General features: G+C 37.6%; 1 protein-coding gene across 1 annotated transcript in view; it reads right to left on the minus strand.

The window, feature by feature from the left end:
• The window catches only part of plpp4 (phospholipid phosphatase 4), a 106975-nt gene that overhangs the window by 32786 nt on the left and 53041 nt on the right, over nt 1–21148 (minus strand). Inside the window, exons 2-3 of the mRNA XM_079634728.1 lie at nt 5965–6073; nt 4160–4250 (exon numbers count right to left, since the gene is read on the minus strand). Coding sequence (XP_079490854.1) covers nt 4160–4250; nt 5965–6073 — 200 coding nt within the window. The remainder of the gene's footprint in view (nt 1–4159; nt 4251–5964; nt 6074–21148) is intronic.

The following is a 21148-nucleotide window of genomic DNA, read 5'->3' on the forward strand; positions in this document are numbered from 1 at the left end:
TAATGACTTGCAAACTCTAATTATGATTGTATAGGGTCTTTATGAACTCTTAGGGCAGCAATGTTGAATAATTTCCATTCAAGTAATCAAAAAACAGCTAGACAAGTTTAAAGTAACACCTTCATAAACACCTATTGGACAACCACAGTACCTTTCTGAGGTGTCAAAAAAAAATATCTGAGGTTTCCTCAAAATAACATTGGGTTTCTTTTAGGAATTTACTAATTGGTGCAAGCTGAATAGCTGTCAACGCTCGAGTGTATGAACAAACAGAAACTGTGCCTATAATTACTGTACACACACTGCAGTTATTAAGTGAACTGACTGACCTAGAATTTATGTTACTTTTTACTGTCACTGATTTGCTACTTTTAGTTAACATTAACAGTTAGTTGGACTGTTCTGAACCTTTTTTTCAATGCTTAAGCTTGAGGGGACCAACGTCAAGATTAGAAAGTTGTGAAAGCCACCTGAGACTAAATGTTTATTGTCATTACCTCTGTCACCCATACTGGGTAATGGCGTCTTTTTGAACACTTCACACCTGAAGGATCACATTGTGGACCTGTTTGTCTTTACGTAATGCAGGGTTCCAGACTGAGACCAAATAGTTGCATTTTCCGACCAAAATTTGAGAGTGTGCGACTGAATTTTACATCCAGTCGCACATGTGCGACCAGTAAAAAAATTTTTACACATTAAACGTGGAAGGGGCGAGTCAATGAATCCAGAATGTGTGGCAGGCCAATGAGTGCGAGGAGAATAGGGAATGGCCACTGTAAATGGCTAATGTGTGGAGGGGGAGGGTCCTAGAGATAATCGAGCGTACTGCGTACTAGAGGATGGATACCCGACCCGAGCCCGACGGGACCCGACGGGACGGGCCGGGTTCGGACAGATATTTAGAAATGATGTTCGGGTTCGGGTCGGGCTCGGTCACATCAGCGCGATAAGGCATTGAACATTTTAAATTTAAAACAGTTTATTATGTAGGTAGCCAATGTGCCTAATGCTTTCACTTGATGCAAACGATCGTTTTTGTGATTAAAATACATGTAAAATAAAAATATTACCATAACATCTGTCTTCCTGTGTGCGGACATTTGTTTATGTAGCCGTGACAATGAGACACGTGCATAATGTCCGCGCGCCTGTGTTAAGAGCGCTTGTTGCTCCATGCGTGCTGATGCGCTCATCCTATTGACATTTTCGATTGCCTTCCTACAGTTGCTTAATAAAAGCGCGCTTTCCACACAAACAAACATACAATTGTCTTTAGTATGAGAAAAAAATGGGATTTTAACTGCCGGTCTCGGGTCGGGTTCGGACATAAATATATTTATGCTTGTCGGGCTCGGGTCGGGTTCGGTTACTGCTCTGTCGGACGCGGGCCGGTCTCGGACAGAAAAATTCGGCCCGATCCGCACTCTACTGCCTACACATCTGTGGGAAGGAGACGGAAACAAATATCACAACCTGCTATGTGCGTTCGGCTAAACATCGCGATGTCTGTCTATCGGCACAACCCTAATGGTATATTTTTTTTATATTTCTTCTGTCATGACGGCGATGGTGGTGTCGGTTTACCTTGTTGTTGCATCTTCAAAAGTGCACAATAAAATGTGACACTGAATTTGAAACAGCACATTGTAATTTCTACATCTTATCAAAGTATTTAATACAGTGGAAATTTGTAGAAATGTGAATATTTGGTTAGCATCTTGATTTACGGTGTGTGCCCCTAAATTTTCTGGTTGTGCCCCTAAAATGTTCAGTTGGGGGCCACTGTGCTCCTAGTGAAAAAAGTTAGTCTGGAGCCCTGTAATGAAATCAGTTTCAAGTCCTCCTGGCTCTTTTGTAATTGTGCAATTTTAACCAGTCATCTTAGAAAAGCACATGGTCATTTAATTTTTTCTTCTTCTGAAGACTTTTTAATTGGATTTGTACAGCTTTCTTTTAATGGCTTTGACTTCGTTCACTCATTCGACATTCAACATTCTCAATCCAGTTTGGACTATTCCATAAAGTATCTGTAATATCCATAATCACATGTGTGAAGGCAAGAGAGATTATTATAATACACTGTAAAAAAAAACTATATGTTAAATTTACGGTAAAAAAACGGCAGCTGTGGTTGCCAGAAATTTACCGTAAATAATGTTAGCAACATTTTAGGTTTTACAGACTTCACTTAAATCAAAATAATCCACATGACTATTGTGCTGCATAAGTCTTCTGAAGTCGTACAATAGCTTTGTGTGAGAAGCAAACATAGATTTAAGTATTATTCATTTAAAATATTGCTCTCAAATAACATTCAAAAAGTACATTTGGTATTATTTCAAACTGCCACAGTCAGTCACAAGACATGTGGAGTCAGTGGCATCACGTCAAACCTGGTTCGTCGTGTGTTGAAGCTGATATTTCAGTAAGATTGAATGAAATTTAAGAGCTACAGTGAAGGAGAGGCTTTCATGATATGCTTTAATGGTGCTCTTTTGGTATTTTTTTGTAATAGTGACTGACTTTTCACATTCGCGGGAACAAACCCTTTACCAGAATCCTCTGATTGAAGTAGGTAATGGTAGAAGAGTGCATTTTTTGGGGCGCGAAGGATCAAATTCTGTAGAGTAGAAAGGAGTGGGTTGGCCCTGCACAAAACAAATAAAAAACAAAACATTGCATTCCCAGGCTGCTCGTTGAGGCTTAAGGCAAACTGTATTAAATGTTAAATGTGTAATGTAAGTCGTTGATTTTTGTAGTCTCTGCAGAATGTGGGATTACCGTGGAGACAAATGGTTGATTAAACAAAGAAACACAGAAACATGGTTTGGAGGAACAACTTGAACAAGCAAATAAGGCAACAAGGGAGAGCACGTGTAACCATTTTAGATTCTTTGAGAATTTGTGGCGTGATAAAAAAAGCATGGTGTGTTTCCTGAATTATAGGGCAGAGTGTATGAAATCAATGTAAATAGGCCTTTATAAAAAAACACAGTGATTACATGTGGAACATGCAATAAACTAATTATTTGACTGTGACTGGGCAGATCGAGTTTATGATTGTCCAATAGGCATTGTGGGCATCATGTTTAAGAACCATTTTTGCAGGGGGAAAGCTTTGAGTCTCACAGTTTCATAGTACAGTACATCAAGTTGGGGGTTTTTTTATCGTATGAAGCCAAATCTTCTCATGATATGACTATTATCATGTAAGTAGTGTGATTATTGTACAATGTTAGGAAATTCCTTCCATAAAAGTCCTTTCCCTTATTTTAAAAAGAGCAAATTAATCTAATATTCATTCTCAACAAAATGAGGAATTACCGATGACAGGCTGGGGAAACAGAGTTGGTTCACTATGAATATTCATTAAGTAAGGAAGAATGTACAGCCAATCTTTTGTCACAATAGTGACCCCAACCTAACAGAGTTATCAGGACCAATATGTAAAGCAGAGGCTTGCCACTTAAGTAAAAATGATTAACGTTAGTAACGGACAACAGAGTAATGGCACCTCACCAAATAAATATTTATGTGTACATGAAATATTGATTTGATATAAAAAATAAAAAATAAATTACTCTAAAAAATGCTGGGTTGTTTAACCCAAATTTGGGTAAAATATGGACGAATCCAACCGTTGGGTTAAAATTTTTTATTTAAAAATGTTACCCAACGGCTGGGTTTGTCCATATTTGACCCAAATTTGTAATTATTGTAATTATTTATTAATGGATAGATTTATCAGTACATCATAATTTTTTTTCTTAAATTCATGTGCCCTTGAAATGTTTAATCAAAATAATTTCCTCTCCTTCTTTCAGTGACATCTCTTCTCTGATGTCATGCTTACTGGCACTAGACCTGTCACTCACATGAGATCCACCAATTGCAAACCACAACCATCAAACCATCCAATCAATTCCCCACGGACAAAATCAAGTCTCACCCTATATTTGTTCTTGTTCCAGAAGAGGTTTCACTCGGATATATGTCACAATAGGGAAGAAAAGACAATCACTCATGCAGTATAAAAGTCACTTTTCATGTTTGCCTGAGTAATAATGGTAGAAACATTAATTTTGTACAGATTTGAATGATGTACATTAGTCATTGACTTTGTTGACTATATCTTCGGCATGGTTTGGGTACTCACCTAAACAAGCCTCTTTAATTTCTGTCTTGTCTGTCCTCTGTATAATCTTCACCACGAATATCACAGCCAACGGGGTGAGGAATGAAATTGCCTGTAAAGAAAAATGAACACAATATCCCTTTGCTGCATCCTATTTCACAAAGCCGACATGATTATGGCAAAAAAAAAAAGAAAAGAAAAGGAAGCTGTTTTTCTATCCAAAAGCATATAATGGGCTAGATGAAATCAAAGTTTTTTTTTCCTGCCACTTCATGAATGTCTTTATATCTCGAGGTTATAAAAGCTCATACAGTTTACACCTCCAACCACCTCCCACACAAACCTGCTCAAACTGAGAGATGTTTTTGTTCAAATTTCTGGATTTAAAGAAAATCCACAGAAGGGTGAGATCATGCCTGTTAAATCCATATATTCGTGGCCCTTTACAATAAGTACTTGAAAAATTAAACATATTTGAATATGGGTAATATACGAGTTTAAATATCTTTAGTCTGAAAATTTCCCCACTTCTCATCTGAAGGAAGAATATGAATTTTTGGAGCATTTTATATATATATATATATATATATATATATATATATATATAGTATATATACAAATATTTCCCAATCTTTTTTTAAAAATTGACGGGGGAACAATCTGTACGTGTTACTGCCTTTTTGTATTACTATTGGACTTCTTTACTATTTACTATTCGGTAACACTTTATTTTGATGGTCCCTTTTGAACATTCTGTTAACTATAAGTAACTGTGCAACTACATGTCAGCTAACTCTCATTAGAGTATTAGTAGACTGTCTGCTTAATATCTGCAAACTCTTTATTGTGATGCTCCTCCAACAGACTTTCTACTGACTATAAGTAACTTTGCAACTACATGCCAACTTATTCTAACCCTAACCCTACCAGTCTACTAATGCTCTACTAACACTAATGATAGTTAGAAGACATGAAGGGGCAATGTTACTTATAGACAACAGAATGTGTTAAAGGGACCATCCAAATAAAGTGAAACCTACTATTCTGTACTATTATTATTGAGCAATCTTTTTACTGTAAGTTATCTACAGTACTGATATTACAGATATAGTTTATATACAGACATATCTTACAATATAGTTTAACTAAAGGCACTAGTTTTCTACAAAATGCCCTTTTCTAAACCAAGAAAATATTCAATTAAAATATTCAGTTAAAAATGTTGATTATTGTTGAATTTAATTTTTCATTTATTTATTGTTTTGTTAAATATGTATTTTGGGGTCTCCTGTGCGTATCTGTATATGATAGTTGCACATGACTCTATTCTATAATAATGTGTGGTGGAAACATCTGTTGGTGTGACATTGTATAAACAGTTCCTGTTGTTTTATGAGTAGTGTATAACAAATGATAATGAAAATAATTTAATAACGACTTTTAACACACCATTAAAATGCACCAACACAAGTGGTTATTGAATAAGACCAATAAGGAAGATAGGCAGACTCCTGGAGATAATAGCAAGACTTGTGTAATGACTGCATTGGATGTTTTTATGAATATGATTATTGCTTTTTGTAATAATATGTGAGTGCAATTATCACATTGAACCCATCAAACTCTTATGAAATCAGTGTGAAATAATGGAAATGTGTATAGTGTGTCTCTGAAGCTCCTCTTCAGCAGTAATATGAAAGCAGTCTGGAAACTTAATGAACAATCATGCATCTTCAAATGTGTTCATACGAGTGAAAGCAATCCAGCCTTACTGGAAAGCATGATTAAATTTGCCGTAATATTTGTGCTGACTGATGTGCACTTACAATCATGACTCTCTTCGGGATGTGGTCTGATTCCACCAGAGGGTTCTTGTACAGCCACAGTTCTTCAGGTTGGATAACTCTTTCAAAAGGCTCCAGGAACTCTGTGAACCTAGACAGAAGAAGAGAGGATGAGACCGTGCACTGCCTTCAGCTTTACTATAAAGCTTTACTATACTATGACCTGCAGGTGAGTTTGATCAGGGTTTAAGGCTTGGATTTGAGGAACCCTCCCGTACACATTTCAACATAAAGTGTGTTCAACATAAAGTGTTCGGTGAGTGGTTTAGCATGGTCGAGTGGGTTTCAATGGTCGTCACAGAGGAAGGACCAACAGTAGAAGATAAAGTATCCAAGCCTTATTTACTTTATTTTTAACATAAGAGTGGACACATGCATGTTTAACTTGGCTTTCAGTGTCAGCCACTGCCAGTTACAGTATTTTAGCTGCACAGACAGTCCATTATGCTACTTGATATTGTTATCATATTCTTTTAATTTGTGGTCATAACCACTGGTTTGTAGCAGGCAGTTTACTTCACAGTGGCTAATATAGAAATCTGAAAAATAAGGAGGATATTCAGGGAATGCATACACTGATTGATTAAAGGTGTACCTTAGATTCATTGCTAGTTGCTTTGGATAAAAATGTCTGCCTAATGCATAAATGCACGTGTAAAATATCCAAAACATTGTCCATAGAACAGCATACAAGTTTTAGACTCGCTGCAAATTATAACAAACAAGAGCACAGAGAAAACATACACATATGTGCCTTTATTTGCTCAGTTATTCACTTTTATTTAAACTGGTTTTGGAAATTTGAAATTGTTTTGGTTACTGGTTCTGCAGGCAAAACGCAAGAGAGCATCGTGTGTGAATGGCCCTTAATTCAAACAAAATTAAATAAAACATATATGACAATTTAGAAAATGTTTAGCAGTCTGAGCTTATTTTGGTGTTTGTCTTTGAGGACAACATTTTGAAAATATTTCTACATACTGACAGTCTCGCCCATAATTTGTCTGGATTTAGATAATAGTCAAAGGATGTAAGCCACAAACTCACTTCTGAAGAGATTATTATGTACAGTATCTCTGCAAATATGCTGACTGTGACAGTGGGACATGTCTTAGGTTTAACATATGCCTTTGTTTAACCTTTTATTCCAGGATATCTATATATAAACACACACACACTGGGCAATAATAATATTCATAATATTATGTATTTCTCAGCCTTTAAAGGTTTGTTGCCTTCTCATTCAAACTAGATAAGGGTGCTTCAATATATTTCAGATTACAATAAATATAAAGAACGGATGTGGCAGGCATTGTGAGGTGAACAGAAATTATTCATCATATCATAAACAGAAAAAGATGACAGACTGGGCTTTCTTTCCTTAGCTTTGTTTAGTTTTAGCTTCAATATAGTAAAATGAGAAGCCATAATCCTCTGGGGAGAACAGAAGCACTGACGAGAGAAATATTATTCAGGCATCATGAATTCAGAATGACTTGTTACTGGATACTGTGTTTAATTATTCTGTCATGCAGTACAGTACAGTACAGTACAGTTAAAACAGGAACAAATATGTCATTCTATAGGCTAATGACTTGTCAAAAAGCTAATTAGAGTCAGAATGAAACTACCCTTAAGCAATGAGCCGAGATTGGAGTTTGTCAGAGCCACTCTCCACTATATTTATATTTTTAAAAAACTCAGGACATTTTGAGTTTGCCATTCACAAGAACTGCTCTGAGATAGTATTCATAAAACAGTAGCGAAAATGACCTGGATGACCCACTACTTCCGGTGAGATTCGCAACCACTGGACACTTTACTATCCCATAAGGCCACAGGAGAGGATTTGTGAATGGAAGTGAAGCAACGCAACTGACGCTGTAGGTCACATGACAATGACACCATGGCGGAATTTTCTAATTTAATTCATGCTACACACATTCATACTATACAGAACATACTTTTTTAAAGGGGTGATGAACTGAGAAATCAAATTTTCTTGAGCTTTTGACATATAAGAGGTCATCATTATACTATAAGAATATCTTATAAGTTTCCGAACTGAAAACTTCCTTGCTAGTCCATTAAAAACTTTTATTGGCACAGCGAATGACAGGTTTTTCAGAGTGGGGATCTATGACGTCACAGGGTATCAAACCCCGCCTCCGCAGAAGAAGATCGACGCCTACTTCAAAACCGCCTGTTTAGCCCCGCCCACCGATTCACGCATTACATGAAATTCATTATAATATGCAAAACTGTTATCCAATCATAGCAGTGGGCGTTTACTTCCAAGTCTTCAATGCGGCACGCCCATAAAAACCCAGCGTTTCAGGAGCTAGGCTCAAAACCAGGGAAGAAAATAGCCTATTACTTATTCATTTTGATGTTTTTGAATGTAATACCCAAGCGAACGTCATAAGTTGACCTCAGACAACAATATAAAAAAATTCAGTACATAACTGTCGGCCAAATGTAGTACCTACAGTACTATATAGTATGCAATTTCGGATGACGCATGTGAGTTAAAGACCGAATGTCTGTGGAATGTGCTGACATATCTATGACACGCAAACCACTGAACAACAATGATGTTCAAGGGAGAACATCAAGGAGGAAAAAAATTAATCTGCACATCCTGAGTGTGAAAAAGAGCGACTGCTACTGGCAAAATGTTTTCTGGACTTATGTGTCTGGAAATAAAACACGAAATGCTAAGTGTGGAGAAAAAGGCAGTGTAGTGGAAGAGCGTCATGATTTGGGGCTGCTTTGTTGCCTCAGCTTGCTATCATTGACAGAAAAATTCATTTTCAAGTTGATCAGGACACATTGCAAGAATGTTATGTCAATTGAAACTCAGCAGCATTTGGGTGATACAACAAGACTGTGACCCAAAACACAGGAATAAATCAACCACAATAAAAATGCTTTAACAGAAAAACATCAAAACAATTCTGGAGTGGCGCAATCAGAGTCCTGACTCAACGTGACTGAGATGCTTCGGCACGACTGATTCATTCAGTCCAAGAATACTTCTGCGCCTAAACACGTTTTTTTTTAAGGAATGGTGCAAAAATACTTTTGTAGGTCTTCTGTGCAAGTACTGTACATAAAATGCTAGGTGGATGTTATGCAGCCAAAAGGTCAACCAGTTATTATATCCATTATATAATTGTTTCACCCTTCACTGTGAATATTTGCACTATGTGCTCAACAAGGACATCATTATTTATGCATTATGTGTTCAAGCATATTTCTGTTTGTGCTTGTCAGTCTACTTTACATTAATAGCACATGTGAACACATTTACCGTGAGTGAATGTCTAGGCAGAATAATATGCAAATGTTGGACAGATAAGTTTAATGTCTATAGTAGTGTGTGCACTAACTTTAAATGCAGTGGACAAATACGAGTATGGGTTACCATACTTGGCCTTCACATGTCACTTTCACTTTTTTCACTTTTCAAAACGGCAGCAAATAGTATTTCATTTAAAAGAGATGTTTGAGTACATTTTCTATTTGTGCTGGCAGCAGATATTCATCAAATGATTCCAGTATTTCAGCATGTTAAAGAAATGGTTCAGGGGTCTGGATGGCAGTGGTGTGCAGTCCAAGTTAAGAGTGTCAAATTATGAAGTACTCCGCTGCATCGTCCTCAACCTCGTACTCACAACCAACTTACAAGATTGGGAATTATGCTGTCAAATTGAATCCAGCACAGATTTTAGCTTTGCATAATTCAGTTTGTGAATAATTCGCTATAATACTGCAGATGGTGTTTGAAAGATTTTATTTAACAAAAAACAACTCCAAAATAAGTAATGTGAGTAATTAAATACACTTTAAATGGTTAATATGTATAAATAAATAAACAATAATAAAAAAAAAATCCAACATTTTCTGATCTCTTCACGTTTTAAGCCTATCAACAACAGCCTGAATATACTTCCAGTGACAGTGTCACCAGAAAAGATTATACTGTAGGTCTTTTGCAGGTTGAAAGATAAGGCTCAACTCTTCAGGTAGGATGTTTTCATCCAACAAAATGCTGTGGTATGTTTCTTGGGCTTTTCAAACTGCATTTTCCTTGTATTGTCTCTTTAAAGACACTTTTGGGAGGCTATCCCTTATTGCAGTATAAAGTTATACAATGTGGAACTAGGTGGTCTTGGCCAAATATTTGGCAACAAATGACCAATTATAAATGAAATAGTGCTTTCCTCTTAAGATGTTCACATCCTTATACAGTCACAGAAAATGTTATGCCCTGTATTTTTTTTTCAGTTTGGGGGGAAATCTGTGGCAGAAAATGTATTAAAGGAATATCCAATTTACTGCTATCTGGTCCAAAAAGTAATTTCAGGACAAGCTGGATGGTGCATTCATCTGGTGTAAGTGTGACTGATGCACAAGTGCGAGACAAGCCGTTATTTATTTATGTTTATCAGGGTGCATGAATGTGAAACTTAGAAACCTGAATACCCAGTATCATGGTCTAAATGTCAAGCTATGTTCATGGTTAAATGTGCTGTAAATTATTTTGGTAACACTTTATTTTGATGATCCTCTTCTAACATTCTGTTGACTATAAGTAACTTTGCAACTACATGTCAACTTATTCTTACCCTGCCAGTCTATTAATACTTTATTAACACTATACTGAGAGTTAGTAGACATGCAAGTGCAACGTTACTTAGGGTACTTATAATCAACAGAATGTGTTAAAGGGACCATCAAAATAAAGTGAAACCATGATTTTTATGCAATTGTATGCAGAAAATGATTCTACTCCCTTTAAAAATATCTCTGAAAAAACTGTCTTAAGATCTCGGTGACAGCCTGTCACGATTATGCTCTTTAGTTTCATTTTCATGGACTCTTAGTTTGTTTCTCTTCAGTAGCCTACTTGCTTCTTTTGTTCTAGTTTCACGCCACTAATCTGTTGTCTTGTCATGGACATTCATTAACTAGCACACCTGTCAGCACTTCATTATCGTTGTGTACAGAAGTTCCTCTGTTCTCTGTTCATTTGAAGGTTCTCGTCGTGTGAGTGAAGTTTGGTTCATTTAATCTTCTGCCTGTGTCTGTATTCTGATTTATTTTAGTTTGTTAATAAATAACTTTTTAAATTTCATCATCTTCGTTGTGCCTGCTGATCAAAACCCCACCAGACCGTGACACAGCCCTGGTCTCAGTAAACAGTAATATAAAAACTGTCAGATTGTTTGTTCAGCCAAACAGAATGCTTTGGGGGCACTTTTTATTTCAGTCATTTGGCATGTTCACAGAGTGTCCTTCATATCCGTGAAGCCGGATGATGAGAGCATGATAAGTGAACTTGAGTTTAGACAGTGTGAAATGGGATGTGTATAATGCATACAAGCTTTGAGGGTATGTCTCAAACACAGTGAATGCATACGTGCATGCAGCTTTCTCTCTATAACCATCATGCTGCTGTGCATATAAAAATGCAGACTGTGTTTCTGTGACATTCTTACACATTGAAAATTTTTGAACAGCCAACTTGTCAACCTCTGGCTTAACTAATGGCGTGAGTTTAGGGAGGGACCATCTATGTGTCTGAGCACTGGTACAGTAAATGGGGACAGAGAGGAAAGGGCCATAACTGTGTTTGGGAATTTTGCAAATACGTTTGATAAATAAAGTGGCACAGAAATTACAAATTTCATCTTTAAATACTGGGCATTCACATTGAGAAAAACGATGCTTTTTTCTCTACAGCATACAGTAGATATTCTAGACTTCTTGGACTGGCAACAGGATATTGTTTATACAATTATTCAGTTTGATTGCTTTTGAGCACTTGTGCATATAAATATAGCTTTTCTGTAATAATCACTGCCAATATTGAGCACTGTGATACACTGAGACAGACGGATGTGTGGGAGGGTGGGAATCCCTCTCTCCCCGTCTCTCGCTGTCTTGCTCTATCTCTCGCTGTCTCACATTGGCTTCCTGACATGCTGCCACAGAGATATACTGCAGGACGCTCAGCAGATCACATAAAACATGTCTGTTGAGCGGGGGCCGCTTGAATACACACAAACAAACACAAATAAGTATAAGAACTCTGTTGAGTTCATGTTTTGAATAGCATCAGTCCTACAAGGTGTTCAGACTGTTTCTCAACAGCCTGTCATGTCAAAATAAACAAACCAACAGGAGAGCAAACAGACCTTAAAGAGACGTTAAACAGACCTCAAAGAGACGTTAAACAGACCTTAAAGAGACATTAAACAGACCTCAAAGAGACATTAAACAGACCTCAAAGAGACGTTAAACGGACCTCAAAGAGACGTTAAACAGACCTCAAAGAGACGTTAAACAGACCTCAAAGAGACATTAAACAGACCTCAAAGAGACATTAAACAGACCTCAAAGAGACATTAAACAGACCTCAAAGAGACGTTAAACAGACCTCAAAGAGACGTTAAACAGACCTCAAAGAGACGTTAAACAGACATCAAAGAGACATTAAACAGACCTCAAAGAGACGTTAAACAGACCTCAAGGAGACGTTAAACAGACCTCAAAGAGACGTTAAACGGACCTCAAAGAGACGTTAAACAGACCTTAAAGAGACGTTAAACAGACCTCAAAGAGACGTTAAACAGACCTCAATGAGACGTTAAACAGACATCAAAGAGACATTAAACAGACCTCAAGGAGACGTTAAACAGACCTCAATGAGACGTTAAACAGACATCAAAGAGACGTTAAACAGACCTCAAAGAGACGTTAAACAGACCTCAAAGAGACGTTAAACAGACATCAAAGAGACATTAAACAGACCTCAAAGAGACGTTAAACAGACCTCAAGGAGACGTTAAACAGACCTCAAAGAGACGTTAAACGGACCTCAAAGAGACGTTAAACAGACCTTAAAGAGACGTTAAACAGACCTCAAAGAGACGTTAAACAGACCTCAATGAGACGTTAAAGAGACCTCAAGGAGACGTTAAACAGACCTCAAAAAGACGTTAAACAGACCTCAAAGAGACGTTAAACAGACCTCAAGGAGACGTTAAACAGACCTCAAGGAGACGTTAAACAGACCTCAAAGAGACGTTAAACAGAGACTTCAAACAGACATCAAAGAGACATTAAACAGACCTCAAAGAGACGTTAAACAGACCTCAAGGAGACGTTAAACAGACCTCAAAGAGACGTTAAACGGACCTCAAAGAGACGTTAAACAGACCTTAAAGAGACGTTAAACAGACCTCAAAGAGACGTTAAACAGACCTCAATGAGACGTTAAAGAGACCTCAAGGAGACGTTAAACAGACCTCAAAAAGACGTTAAACAGACCTCAAAGAGACGTTAAACAGACCTCAAGGAGACGTTAAACAGACCTCAAGGAGACGTTAAACAGACCTCAAAGAGACGTTAAACAGACCTCAAAGAGACGTTAAACAGACCTCAAAGAGACAATAAACCGACCTCAAAGAGACCTCAAAGAGACCTCAAAGAGACCTCAAAGAGACCTCAAAGAGACCTCAAAGAGACCTCAAACATACCTCAAGGAGACCTCAAACAGACCTCAAACAGACCCCAAGGAGACCTCAAAGAGACATTAAAGAGACCTCAAACAGACTTTATAGAGAAATTAAAGAGACCTCAAAGAGACCTTAAACAGACGTCAAACAGACCTCAAACAGACTTCATAGAAACATTAAAGAGACCACAAATAGACCTCAAAGAGACCTTAAAAATACCTCAAACAGACCTCAAAGAGACTTCAAACAGACCTCGAAGAGACCTTAAACAGACCTCATAGATACATTATATAGACCTCAAACAGACTTCAAACAGACCTCAAAGAGACCCCAAATAGACCTCAAAGAGATCTAAAACCGACCTCAAAGAGACCTCAAACAGACCCCAAAGAGACCTTAAAAAGACCTCAAGGAGACGTTAAACAGACCTCAAGGAGACGTTAAACAGACCTCAAAGAGACGTTAAACAGACCTCAAGGAGACGTTAAACAGACCTCAAGGAGACGTTAAACAGACCTCAAAGAGACCTCAAAGAGACGTTAAAGAGACCTCAAACAGACCTCAAGGAGACCTCAAACAGACCTCAAGGAGACCTCAAAGAGACATTAAAGAGACCTCAAAGAGACTTTATAGAGAAATTAAAGAGACCTCAAAGAGACCTTAAACAGACTTCATAGAAACATTAAAGAGACCTCATAGAGACATTAAAGAGACTTCAAACAGGCCCCAAAGAGACCTCAAACAGACCTCAAAGAGACTTCAAACAGACCTCAAAGAGACTTCAAACAGACCTTAAAGAGACCTTAAATAGACCTTAAGTAGACCTCAAACAGACCTCAAAGAGACCTTAAACAGACCTCATAGATACATTATAGAGACCTCAAACAGACTTCAAACAGACCTCAAAGAGACCCCAAAGAGACCACAAAGAGATCTAAAACCGACCTCAAAGAGACTTCAAACAGACCCCAAAGAGACCTCAAAGAGACCTTAAAAAGACCTCAAAGAGACCTCAAACAGACCCCAAAGAGACCTCAAAGAGACCTTAAAAAGACCTCAAAGAGATCTAAAACCGACTTTAAACAGACCTCAAAGAGACCTCAAAGAGACCATAAACAGACCTCAAAGAGCTGAATATACTCATCATACTCTATACTCATCAAGGTGAAAAGCATCAAAGGAAAAAATGTGTACACTTTATTTTAAGGTGTCTTTGTTACAGTGTAACTATGCAGTGCATTTAAGTACTGAGTAATATAAATGAACAACGTATACCTAATAAAGAGGTAGGGTTAAGAAAAGGGTTTGGGGTTGCAGTTTATTTAACAGTACACTTACATGTTCTTACAATGTACTGGTTAACTACATGGGTTAAGGTTAGGGATAGGTACAGGGTTAGTATGTAGTTATTACCCAGTTATTGTAATTAATTTTAATAAGTACATACTATGTACATGGGAAACAGGACTGTAAATATATTGCTTCCGGGTTTGGTTTTGGTTTAGTTGCACGTAATTATGCATGATTTACTGTTATTTATTTACTGTTTGGTAATAGTGATGATATGTTTTGGCAGGATGTAACAAGAAAGATGAAAAATAGAAGTTAATAGTTTTCTGAAAGTTGAACTCTAGGATTGGAGATGGCATAAACAAACAAAAAACTAGTGCTGCAAAGACAAGTGTGAGAGACGAGGATGACCAAACTAAATGGAAAGTGATAACTTTCAAATACGTTTTTTTGCACTTTCACCCACTAAACTGATGAAAGCAATTGAATAAGAAATCGGTAAAATCAAGTTTGATAAATATCTAAGCAACAGGAGGCTACTGGTTTTTGCTAAAGATAAACTGCAAAGAGATAAATTCCTCCGTTCTGAAACACTGAACAGAGAAAGAATTAATGCACACATCCCAGGAAAATGCAGCGAAGCATAAATGTGTTATTTATGATGTACCTTTAACAAAGACGATGGATGAGATAATTCGAGAAGTGAAAGGGGGAAAGGTGATGAAATCTACAAGATTACAAATGCAAAGAAAAGGGATAGCCTGTCACTACTCCTGGAGTTTGAAAAGGCTATGCCTAAGAAAATAAGAGTGGGTTACTCGAGTTATGATTTTAGGGAGTATATCCCAAACCCAATGCCATGTTGCGATTGCCAAAGAATGGGACACAATGCAAAGGAAAGCAAAGATGTGCTAGATGTGGAAGGAAAGACGAGTGTGGTAAATGTGGTAAAAATGCTAAAATCTGATGTTGAAACTGTGGTGGTGAGCACAGACCTGCTTTTGGAGTATGTTTGGTTCAAAGGAAGGCTAGAGATATGTACAGAAGTACAAAATTACAAAATTTTGAAAGTACAAAACTAACCAAGTTTCATACGCTGATGCAGTTTTGAAGGAAATTGATCTAGCCAGAGTCAGTGATACTCATGTGGTTTCTAACTCAAGTCAGTCTGCAAGAAGACATTCAATAGAAATTCCATCTCACACAATAAGTCATAGGCAAACAGAAATAAATCCATGGACCAAAAAGATGAATGAGGATACACTGATTATGGATGAGAACAGTTTTGTAGCTTTCATCTGTAAGATTGGGAATGTGGCAATGCAGCAACCGAGAAAAAGTGATTGAAAAGGACAATTGTAGAGGCAGTGAGAGAGTTATTGGAGATTAAATATATTAGAAAAAAAGGAAGATTATATTCAATACCTGTCTGACGATGCATGTTTATGCTGAAATATAAATGAATAGTTTGTATTTTTAAAAACATCTATTGTGTGTCGTCATGTGTAGTGCACTGGCTCACATGATTTAAGCTTCGCGCTTCAGGAGTTTTGTTAAGGCTCCCTGGTTTTCACAGTGCGGTGTTTCACAGTGTTTTCATTGTGGGACTTTTTATGGAGCGAAGGTTTCAGTTGTTGCGATTGAGCAGCCTTAAAATGAGCTCTTTGATCAGTGCCCTCACTACTGGACTAGGGAGGAGACTGAGACACACCCGTAATTGCATTACTCATTACGTTTACACTTTATTTTACAGTACAAATAACGTGTACTTATGTGTATATACAGTGTACTTACCTAAGTAAGTACTGGTTAATATAAGGTAACTACCATATTTTCCAGACTATAAGTCCTGCGACTTCTAGTCAGGTGCAACTAATATATCAAAATTAAATCATACTGACTGAGATGAACCAAGAGAAAACATTTCCGTCTACAGCCACGAGAGGTCGCTCTAGTTAGCGGAGTTGTTCAGAAGCGACACCGAGGAAGAACTCAATGGATTCAGTGTTGAGGAATGAGATCAGGAGCTTGGTGAACTTGCTTACCGGTAACTTGTTGGCAGTGTTGGGAACGTTACTTTAAAAAAGTAATTAGTTATAGTTACTCACTACTTGTTCCAAAAAGTAACTGAGTTAGTAACTCAATTACTCTATAATAAAAGTAACTCGTTACCAGGGAAAGTAACTATTTGCGTTACTGTAAAAAAAAAAGAAAGTTGCTATAATCCAAAGAATTTGGATTTTTGTAAGCAGTTTTCACAAGTCAGTTGAAATGAGTAGAACAGACGGGTGTTTGTATATAACTTTCAATATTTATTGCACGTCGACAGACAGCAAGAGGTTTATCCGGCACTTCAAGTATTAATTTTACTTTGTAAGAAAAGTAAACGGTTACACCATATAAAGTGCATAACTCTAGCAAATTAAATCAAACTCTCTCAACCATTGACAACTGGCGAACTAGCATCTGTGGTGGAGGTATATCGGTGTTTTTTGCCACTAGCTTTGTAGATGCGCGTGTCAATGTGAGATATGCTTCATTAAATTAGAGTTGCTTACAACGTATGTCGACAAAGTCTTCGCTCCTGGACATAATGTACACATTACATGCACGTTCTTGCCTTTGACTACAATAAATTTGACGTAGTGCTTATATCTCCACCAACTTTTCATCGGATTGCTCCTGACTCGCCATCTCTGCTGCTCCGTCAAATCTGTTTAGCGCGCGGTTGTGTGTGTGTGTGTGGCGCCTGGCGCGTGTGCTGGCATGTGTGTAAAAACATTGGCTCTGATTGGCTACTATGAAACATGACTCTGCCTTAGCCAATCATAATCGCTTACATCGTTATTAACCCACCTCCTCACTAGCTGTGAGCCAGGGGTGCGTTCGGAATCGGATTACAGTTTATTCAATCAATGCATATAACGCACCGCATTTAACATCCAGTAACGTTAACGGCGTTGTAACGACGGGAAAAGTAATTAGTTAGATTACCCCGTTACTGAAAAAATAACGTCGTTACCTAACGCCGTTATTTTAAACGCCGTTATTCCAAACACTGCTTGTTGGACTCGCTGGCTAATGTTAGTTTAGCCTATTCAGCCTCCCAGGTATATGTTCTTTATGCTATTGTGCAGCTGAATAACTGTTAATGTGTTACGCTAACACACCAGACACTATTCAGCCTGTTGTTCTGTGTGCTGTTGTGTAGTTGAATAACTTGCCTTTCCAGATTAAATGTCTGTTCTTGGTCTTGGATTTTGTGAAATAAACTTCTAAATAAATGCGACTTATAGTCCAGTGCGACTTATATATGTTTTTTTTCCCTCTTCATGACGCATTTTTTGACTGACGCGACTTATACTCTGGAGCGACTTATAGTCCGGAAAATACGGTAGATGGGTTAAGGTTAGATTTAGGTTCAGGTTAGTAGCTTGTTATTACCCAGTTATTGTAATTACTATAAAAAGTATACAGTATGTACATGGGGAACAGGACTGTAAAATAAAGTGCTACCCTCATTACAAATGTATTGGAGTACATACTAATAAAAAAATGTAGTCAAGTATAGAGTAAATGTTGCTTATATCTTTGATACTGCCAAAAAGACAGTACAGTAAACTAACTATATTTATTTACACCACTGACTTTAGAATACTGTTCCAAATAATTAGTAATTCCTTCCTGAAGGATTTGGTAATATTTTAGTAATTACTAGTAGGTTACCATGATCTTTATTTTAGAATTAAGTATATATTGTACATTACTCTCATTAATTGACCTGTATAGTAATAGTCCTCTGGGAGATATGAAGACAAAAAAGAGTACCGTAGTTAATATTGAATTACCTCATTCAGTGCTATTTTCATGAATCCTGTCATGTGTTTCCTTGGTCCTGTGTGGACTATTATGCTATTTTCTGTTTTGAACCTTTGTTGTCACTTTTCACCATTATGTTCAGTTTAATTAAGTTCAATGACTTTTAGTTAGAATTTCTTCAGCTCATGCCTACATTTGTTTGATTTCCCACCACTCTTTAGTTGCATGGTCATGTCATTATTAGTTCATTTGTTCCAGCTGTGTTCTACTAATTACCTTGTTTAGTTCACTGTAGTTGTACCTCTGTCTTCACTCTGTGTCTGGTTACGGTCACGGTCAGTGGTGTTTGTTTACGTCTGTTGCCGAGTACATTTGCTATTAAACTTCGTTGGGAACTATATTCATCTGTCTTCGTCTGTCTTCAAAACACCCTGTGATAACTTTGTAGTTTTTCTTGTTGATTCGTTCTTTGTTCGATCCCAGGTGTGTCTTGTTAGCCAATCAGCCCTTGTGCGTATATATCCCAGTGTTTCTCATGTTCCTTGTCTGGTTTTGTCCTTTATGGTTGTATCCTTTGTATGTTTAGTTCAGTTTTGCTTACCTTGCCTTTATCAGGAATTACCCTGTTTTCCCTTTGTTTCTGAATGTTCTGTTTCTGCCTTCATCTTATATACTTGGATGTTAATATTGCGTTTCTCATTTGTTCCTGTGTAGTTATTCATTAACGACGGAACAGTATTATAAAGTGTTACTGTGCGTTCACACCGGACGCGAATAGCGCGTCAAATTCGCGCCTGCTGCGTCTAGTTTGACGCTTGAACATTTTGAATGCAAAAGAAGCGGATTTCGCCTCGGACACGCGTCAATTTCGCTCCAAACGCTTGCTTTTTACGCGTGTCCATTTCGCTTTGGACGCGCGTAAAAAGCGTTTGGAGCGAAATTGAAGCGCGTCCGAGGCGAAATCCGAGAGGCAAGTGCTGCGGGAAATTTAAAAATACTACTGTTATTGTGTCACGAAATGTAGTTTTAAGAGTTGTTCAGTCGAGAATGTAGTTGTTTATATCTCAAATCTGTGGTTTGTTTATAAAGATAGCGTCTATTTCAAAAATTTGATCTGACGTTTCGGAGCTGTGAGATCAAGGCGATCACCGGGCGCTCAGCGCTCATGTAACCCGCCTGGAGCAGCCTCACTTCGGCTAGTCCTCCTGACGTTTGCCGCTGGTAAACGAGAAATGTTTAAATTCACAATCTATAGCTTCGGCTCTATTATATGAAACATATAAGTTAAAATACATTAATGACTCGTTATAACGTAGGTCAAACGACTTCTTTAATTAACGTTATGTAAGTTTTTCTTCATCTCATTCATGAATGCAAGTGTTCAGTGTCGTGTCACATAGTTAACATCTGAACAATGTCATTCCTTCTTTCACGCGGGCATTTAGTCATTACAAAATAATTTATTAAGGCCAAACATAAGTTATTGAGGCCAAACATTTAAAATGACATCAGGCATTCCCCCGTTTATCACGTCACTTCACCACGTGACAGCAGCAAGCAGGCTCCGATTGGTTAACGCGGCGCGAATTGACGCAGAAGTTCAGATTTTTCAACTCGGGCGGCAGACGCGAATTCGCGTCAAACGCGTGAATGCACAAATAGCACTATAAAATAATTTGCACGTAACGCACCAGACGCTCAATTCGCTTTATTTCAAGTTCGCGCGAATGAGGCGTATTCGCGTCTACCGCCCAGCACTCTTCGCCTCATTCACACCGCAGGATTTTTTTTACGCGCATAACGCGTCTTTGTATTGACTTAACATTGAAATCACTCGCGCCTGACGCCCTATTCGCGTCCGGTGTGAACGCACCATTACCCAGAAAAGTAATACATTTTTATAATCCTTATAAGAAGCTATCAATTGCAAATATTTCAAAGGGATTTTAGAAAGTGTTGATGGAAGAGAAATATGGTGTGGCTTTAACGCCCATAAAAATGTATAGGGAATCAATCACGTAGATATAAATGGAGAAATGGTTGAAGAACTAATGGATGAGAGATCACTTGTCTGCAATCTTAATGATGGAAGTGGCACTAGAGTGGATGTTACAAGAAACCCAGTTTCATAGACCTTACTTTGGTCTCAGGAAATATGAGTAATTTATGTGAATGAAAAGTAATGCATGAATAAAGAGTCCACTGAAACAATAGCGATGGAGGGTGGTGTAGACAGCTGTGCAGAAGCAGTGATTTTAACATGATTATCAGCATGCATTCCTAAAAGCACAATGAATGGAAAAAGGGAAATGATTCCATGGTGGAACGATAAATGTAGAAAATAGAAATAGATATTTTCGAATTTTAAGGAAGCAATTGAGTCAAAAGAATTTGATTGAGTACCAAAGAAAGAGAGCTATGGCATGGAAAATAGTTACGTTGTCCAAGAGGAAAACATGATGAAAATTCTGCTCCTCTATTTGGAAGAGAAATAAAATTGGATGACGTTTAGTCAAGGTGAGTGGGATAAG

This window comes from Phoxinus phoxinus (assembly GCF_949152265.1).
Source record: "Phoxinus phoxinus genome assembly, chromosome: 14".
NCBI lineage: Eukaryota > Metazoa > Chordata > Actinopteri > Cypriniformes > Leuciscidae > Phoxinus > Phoxinus phoxinus.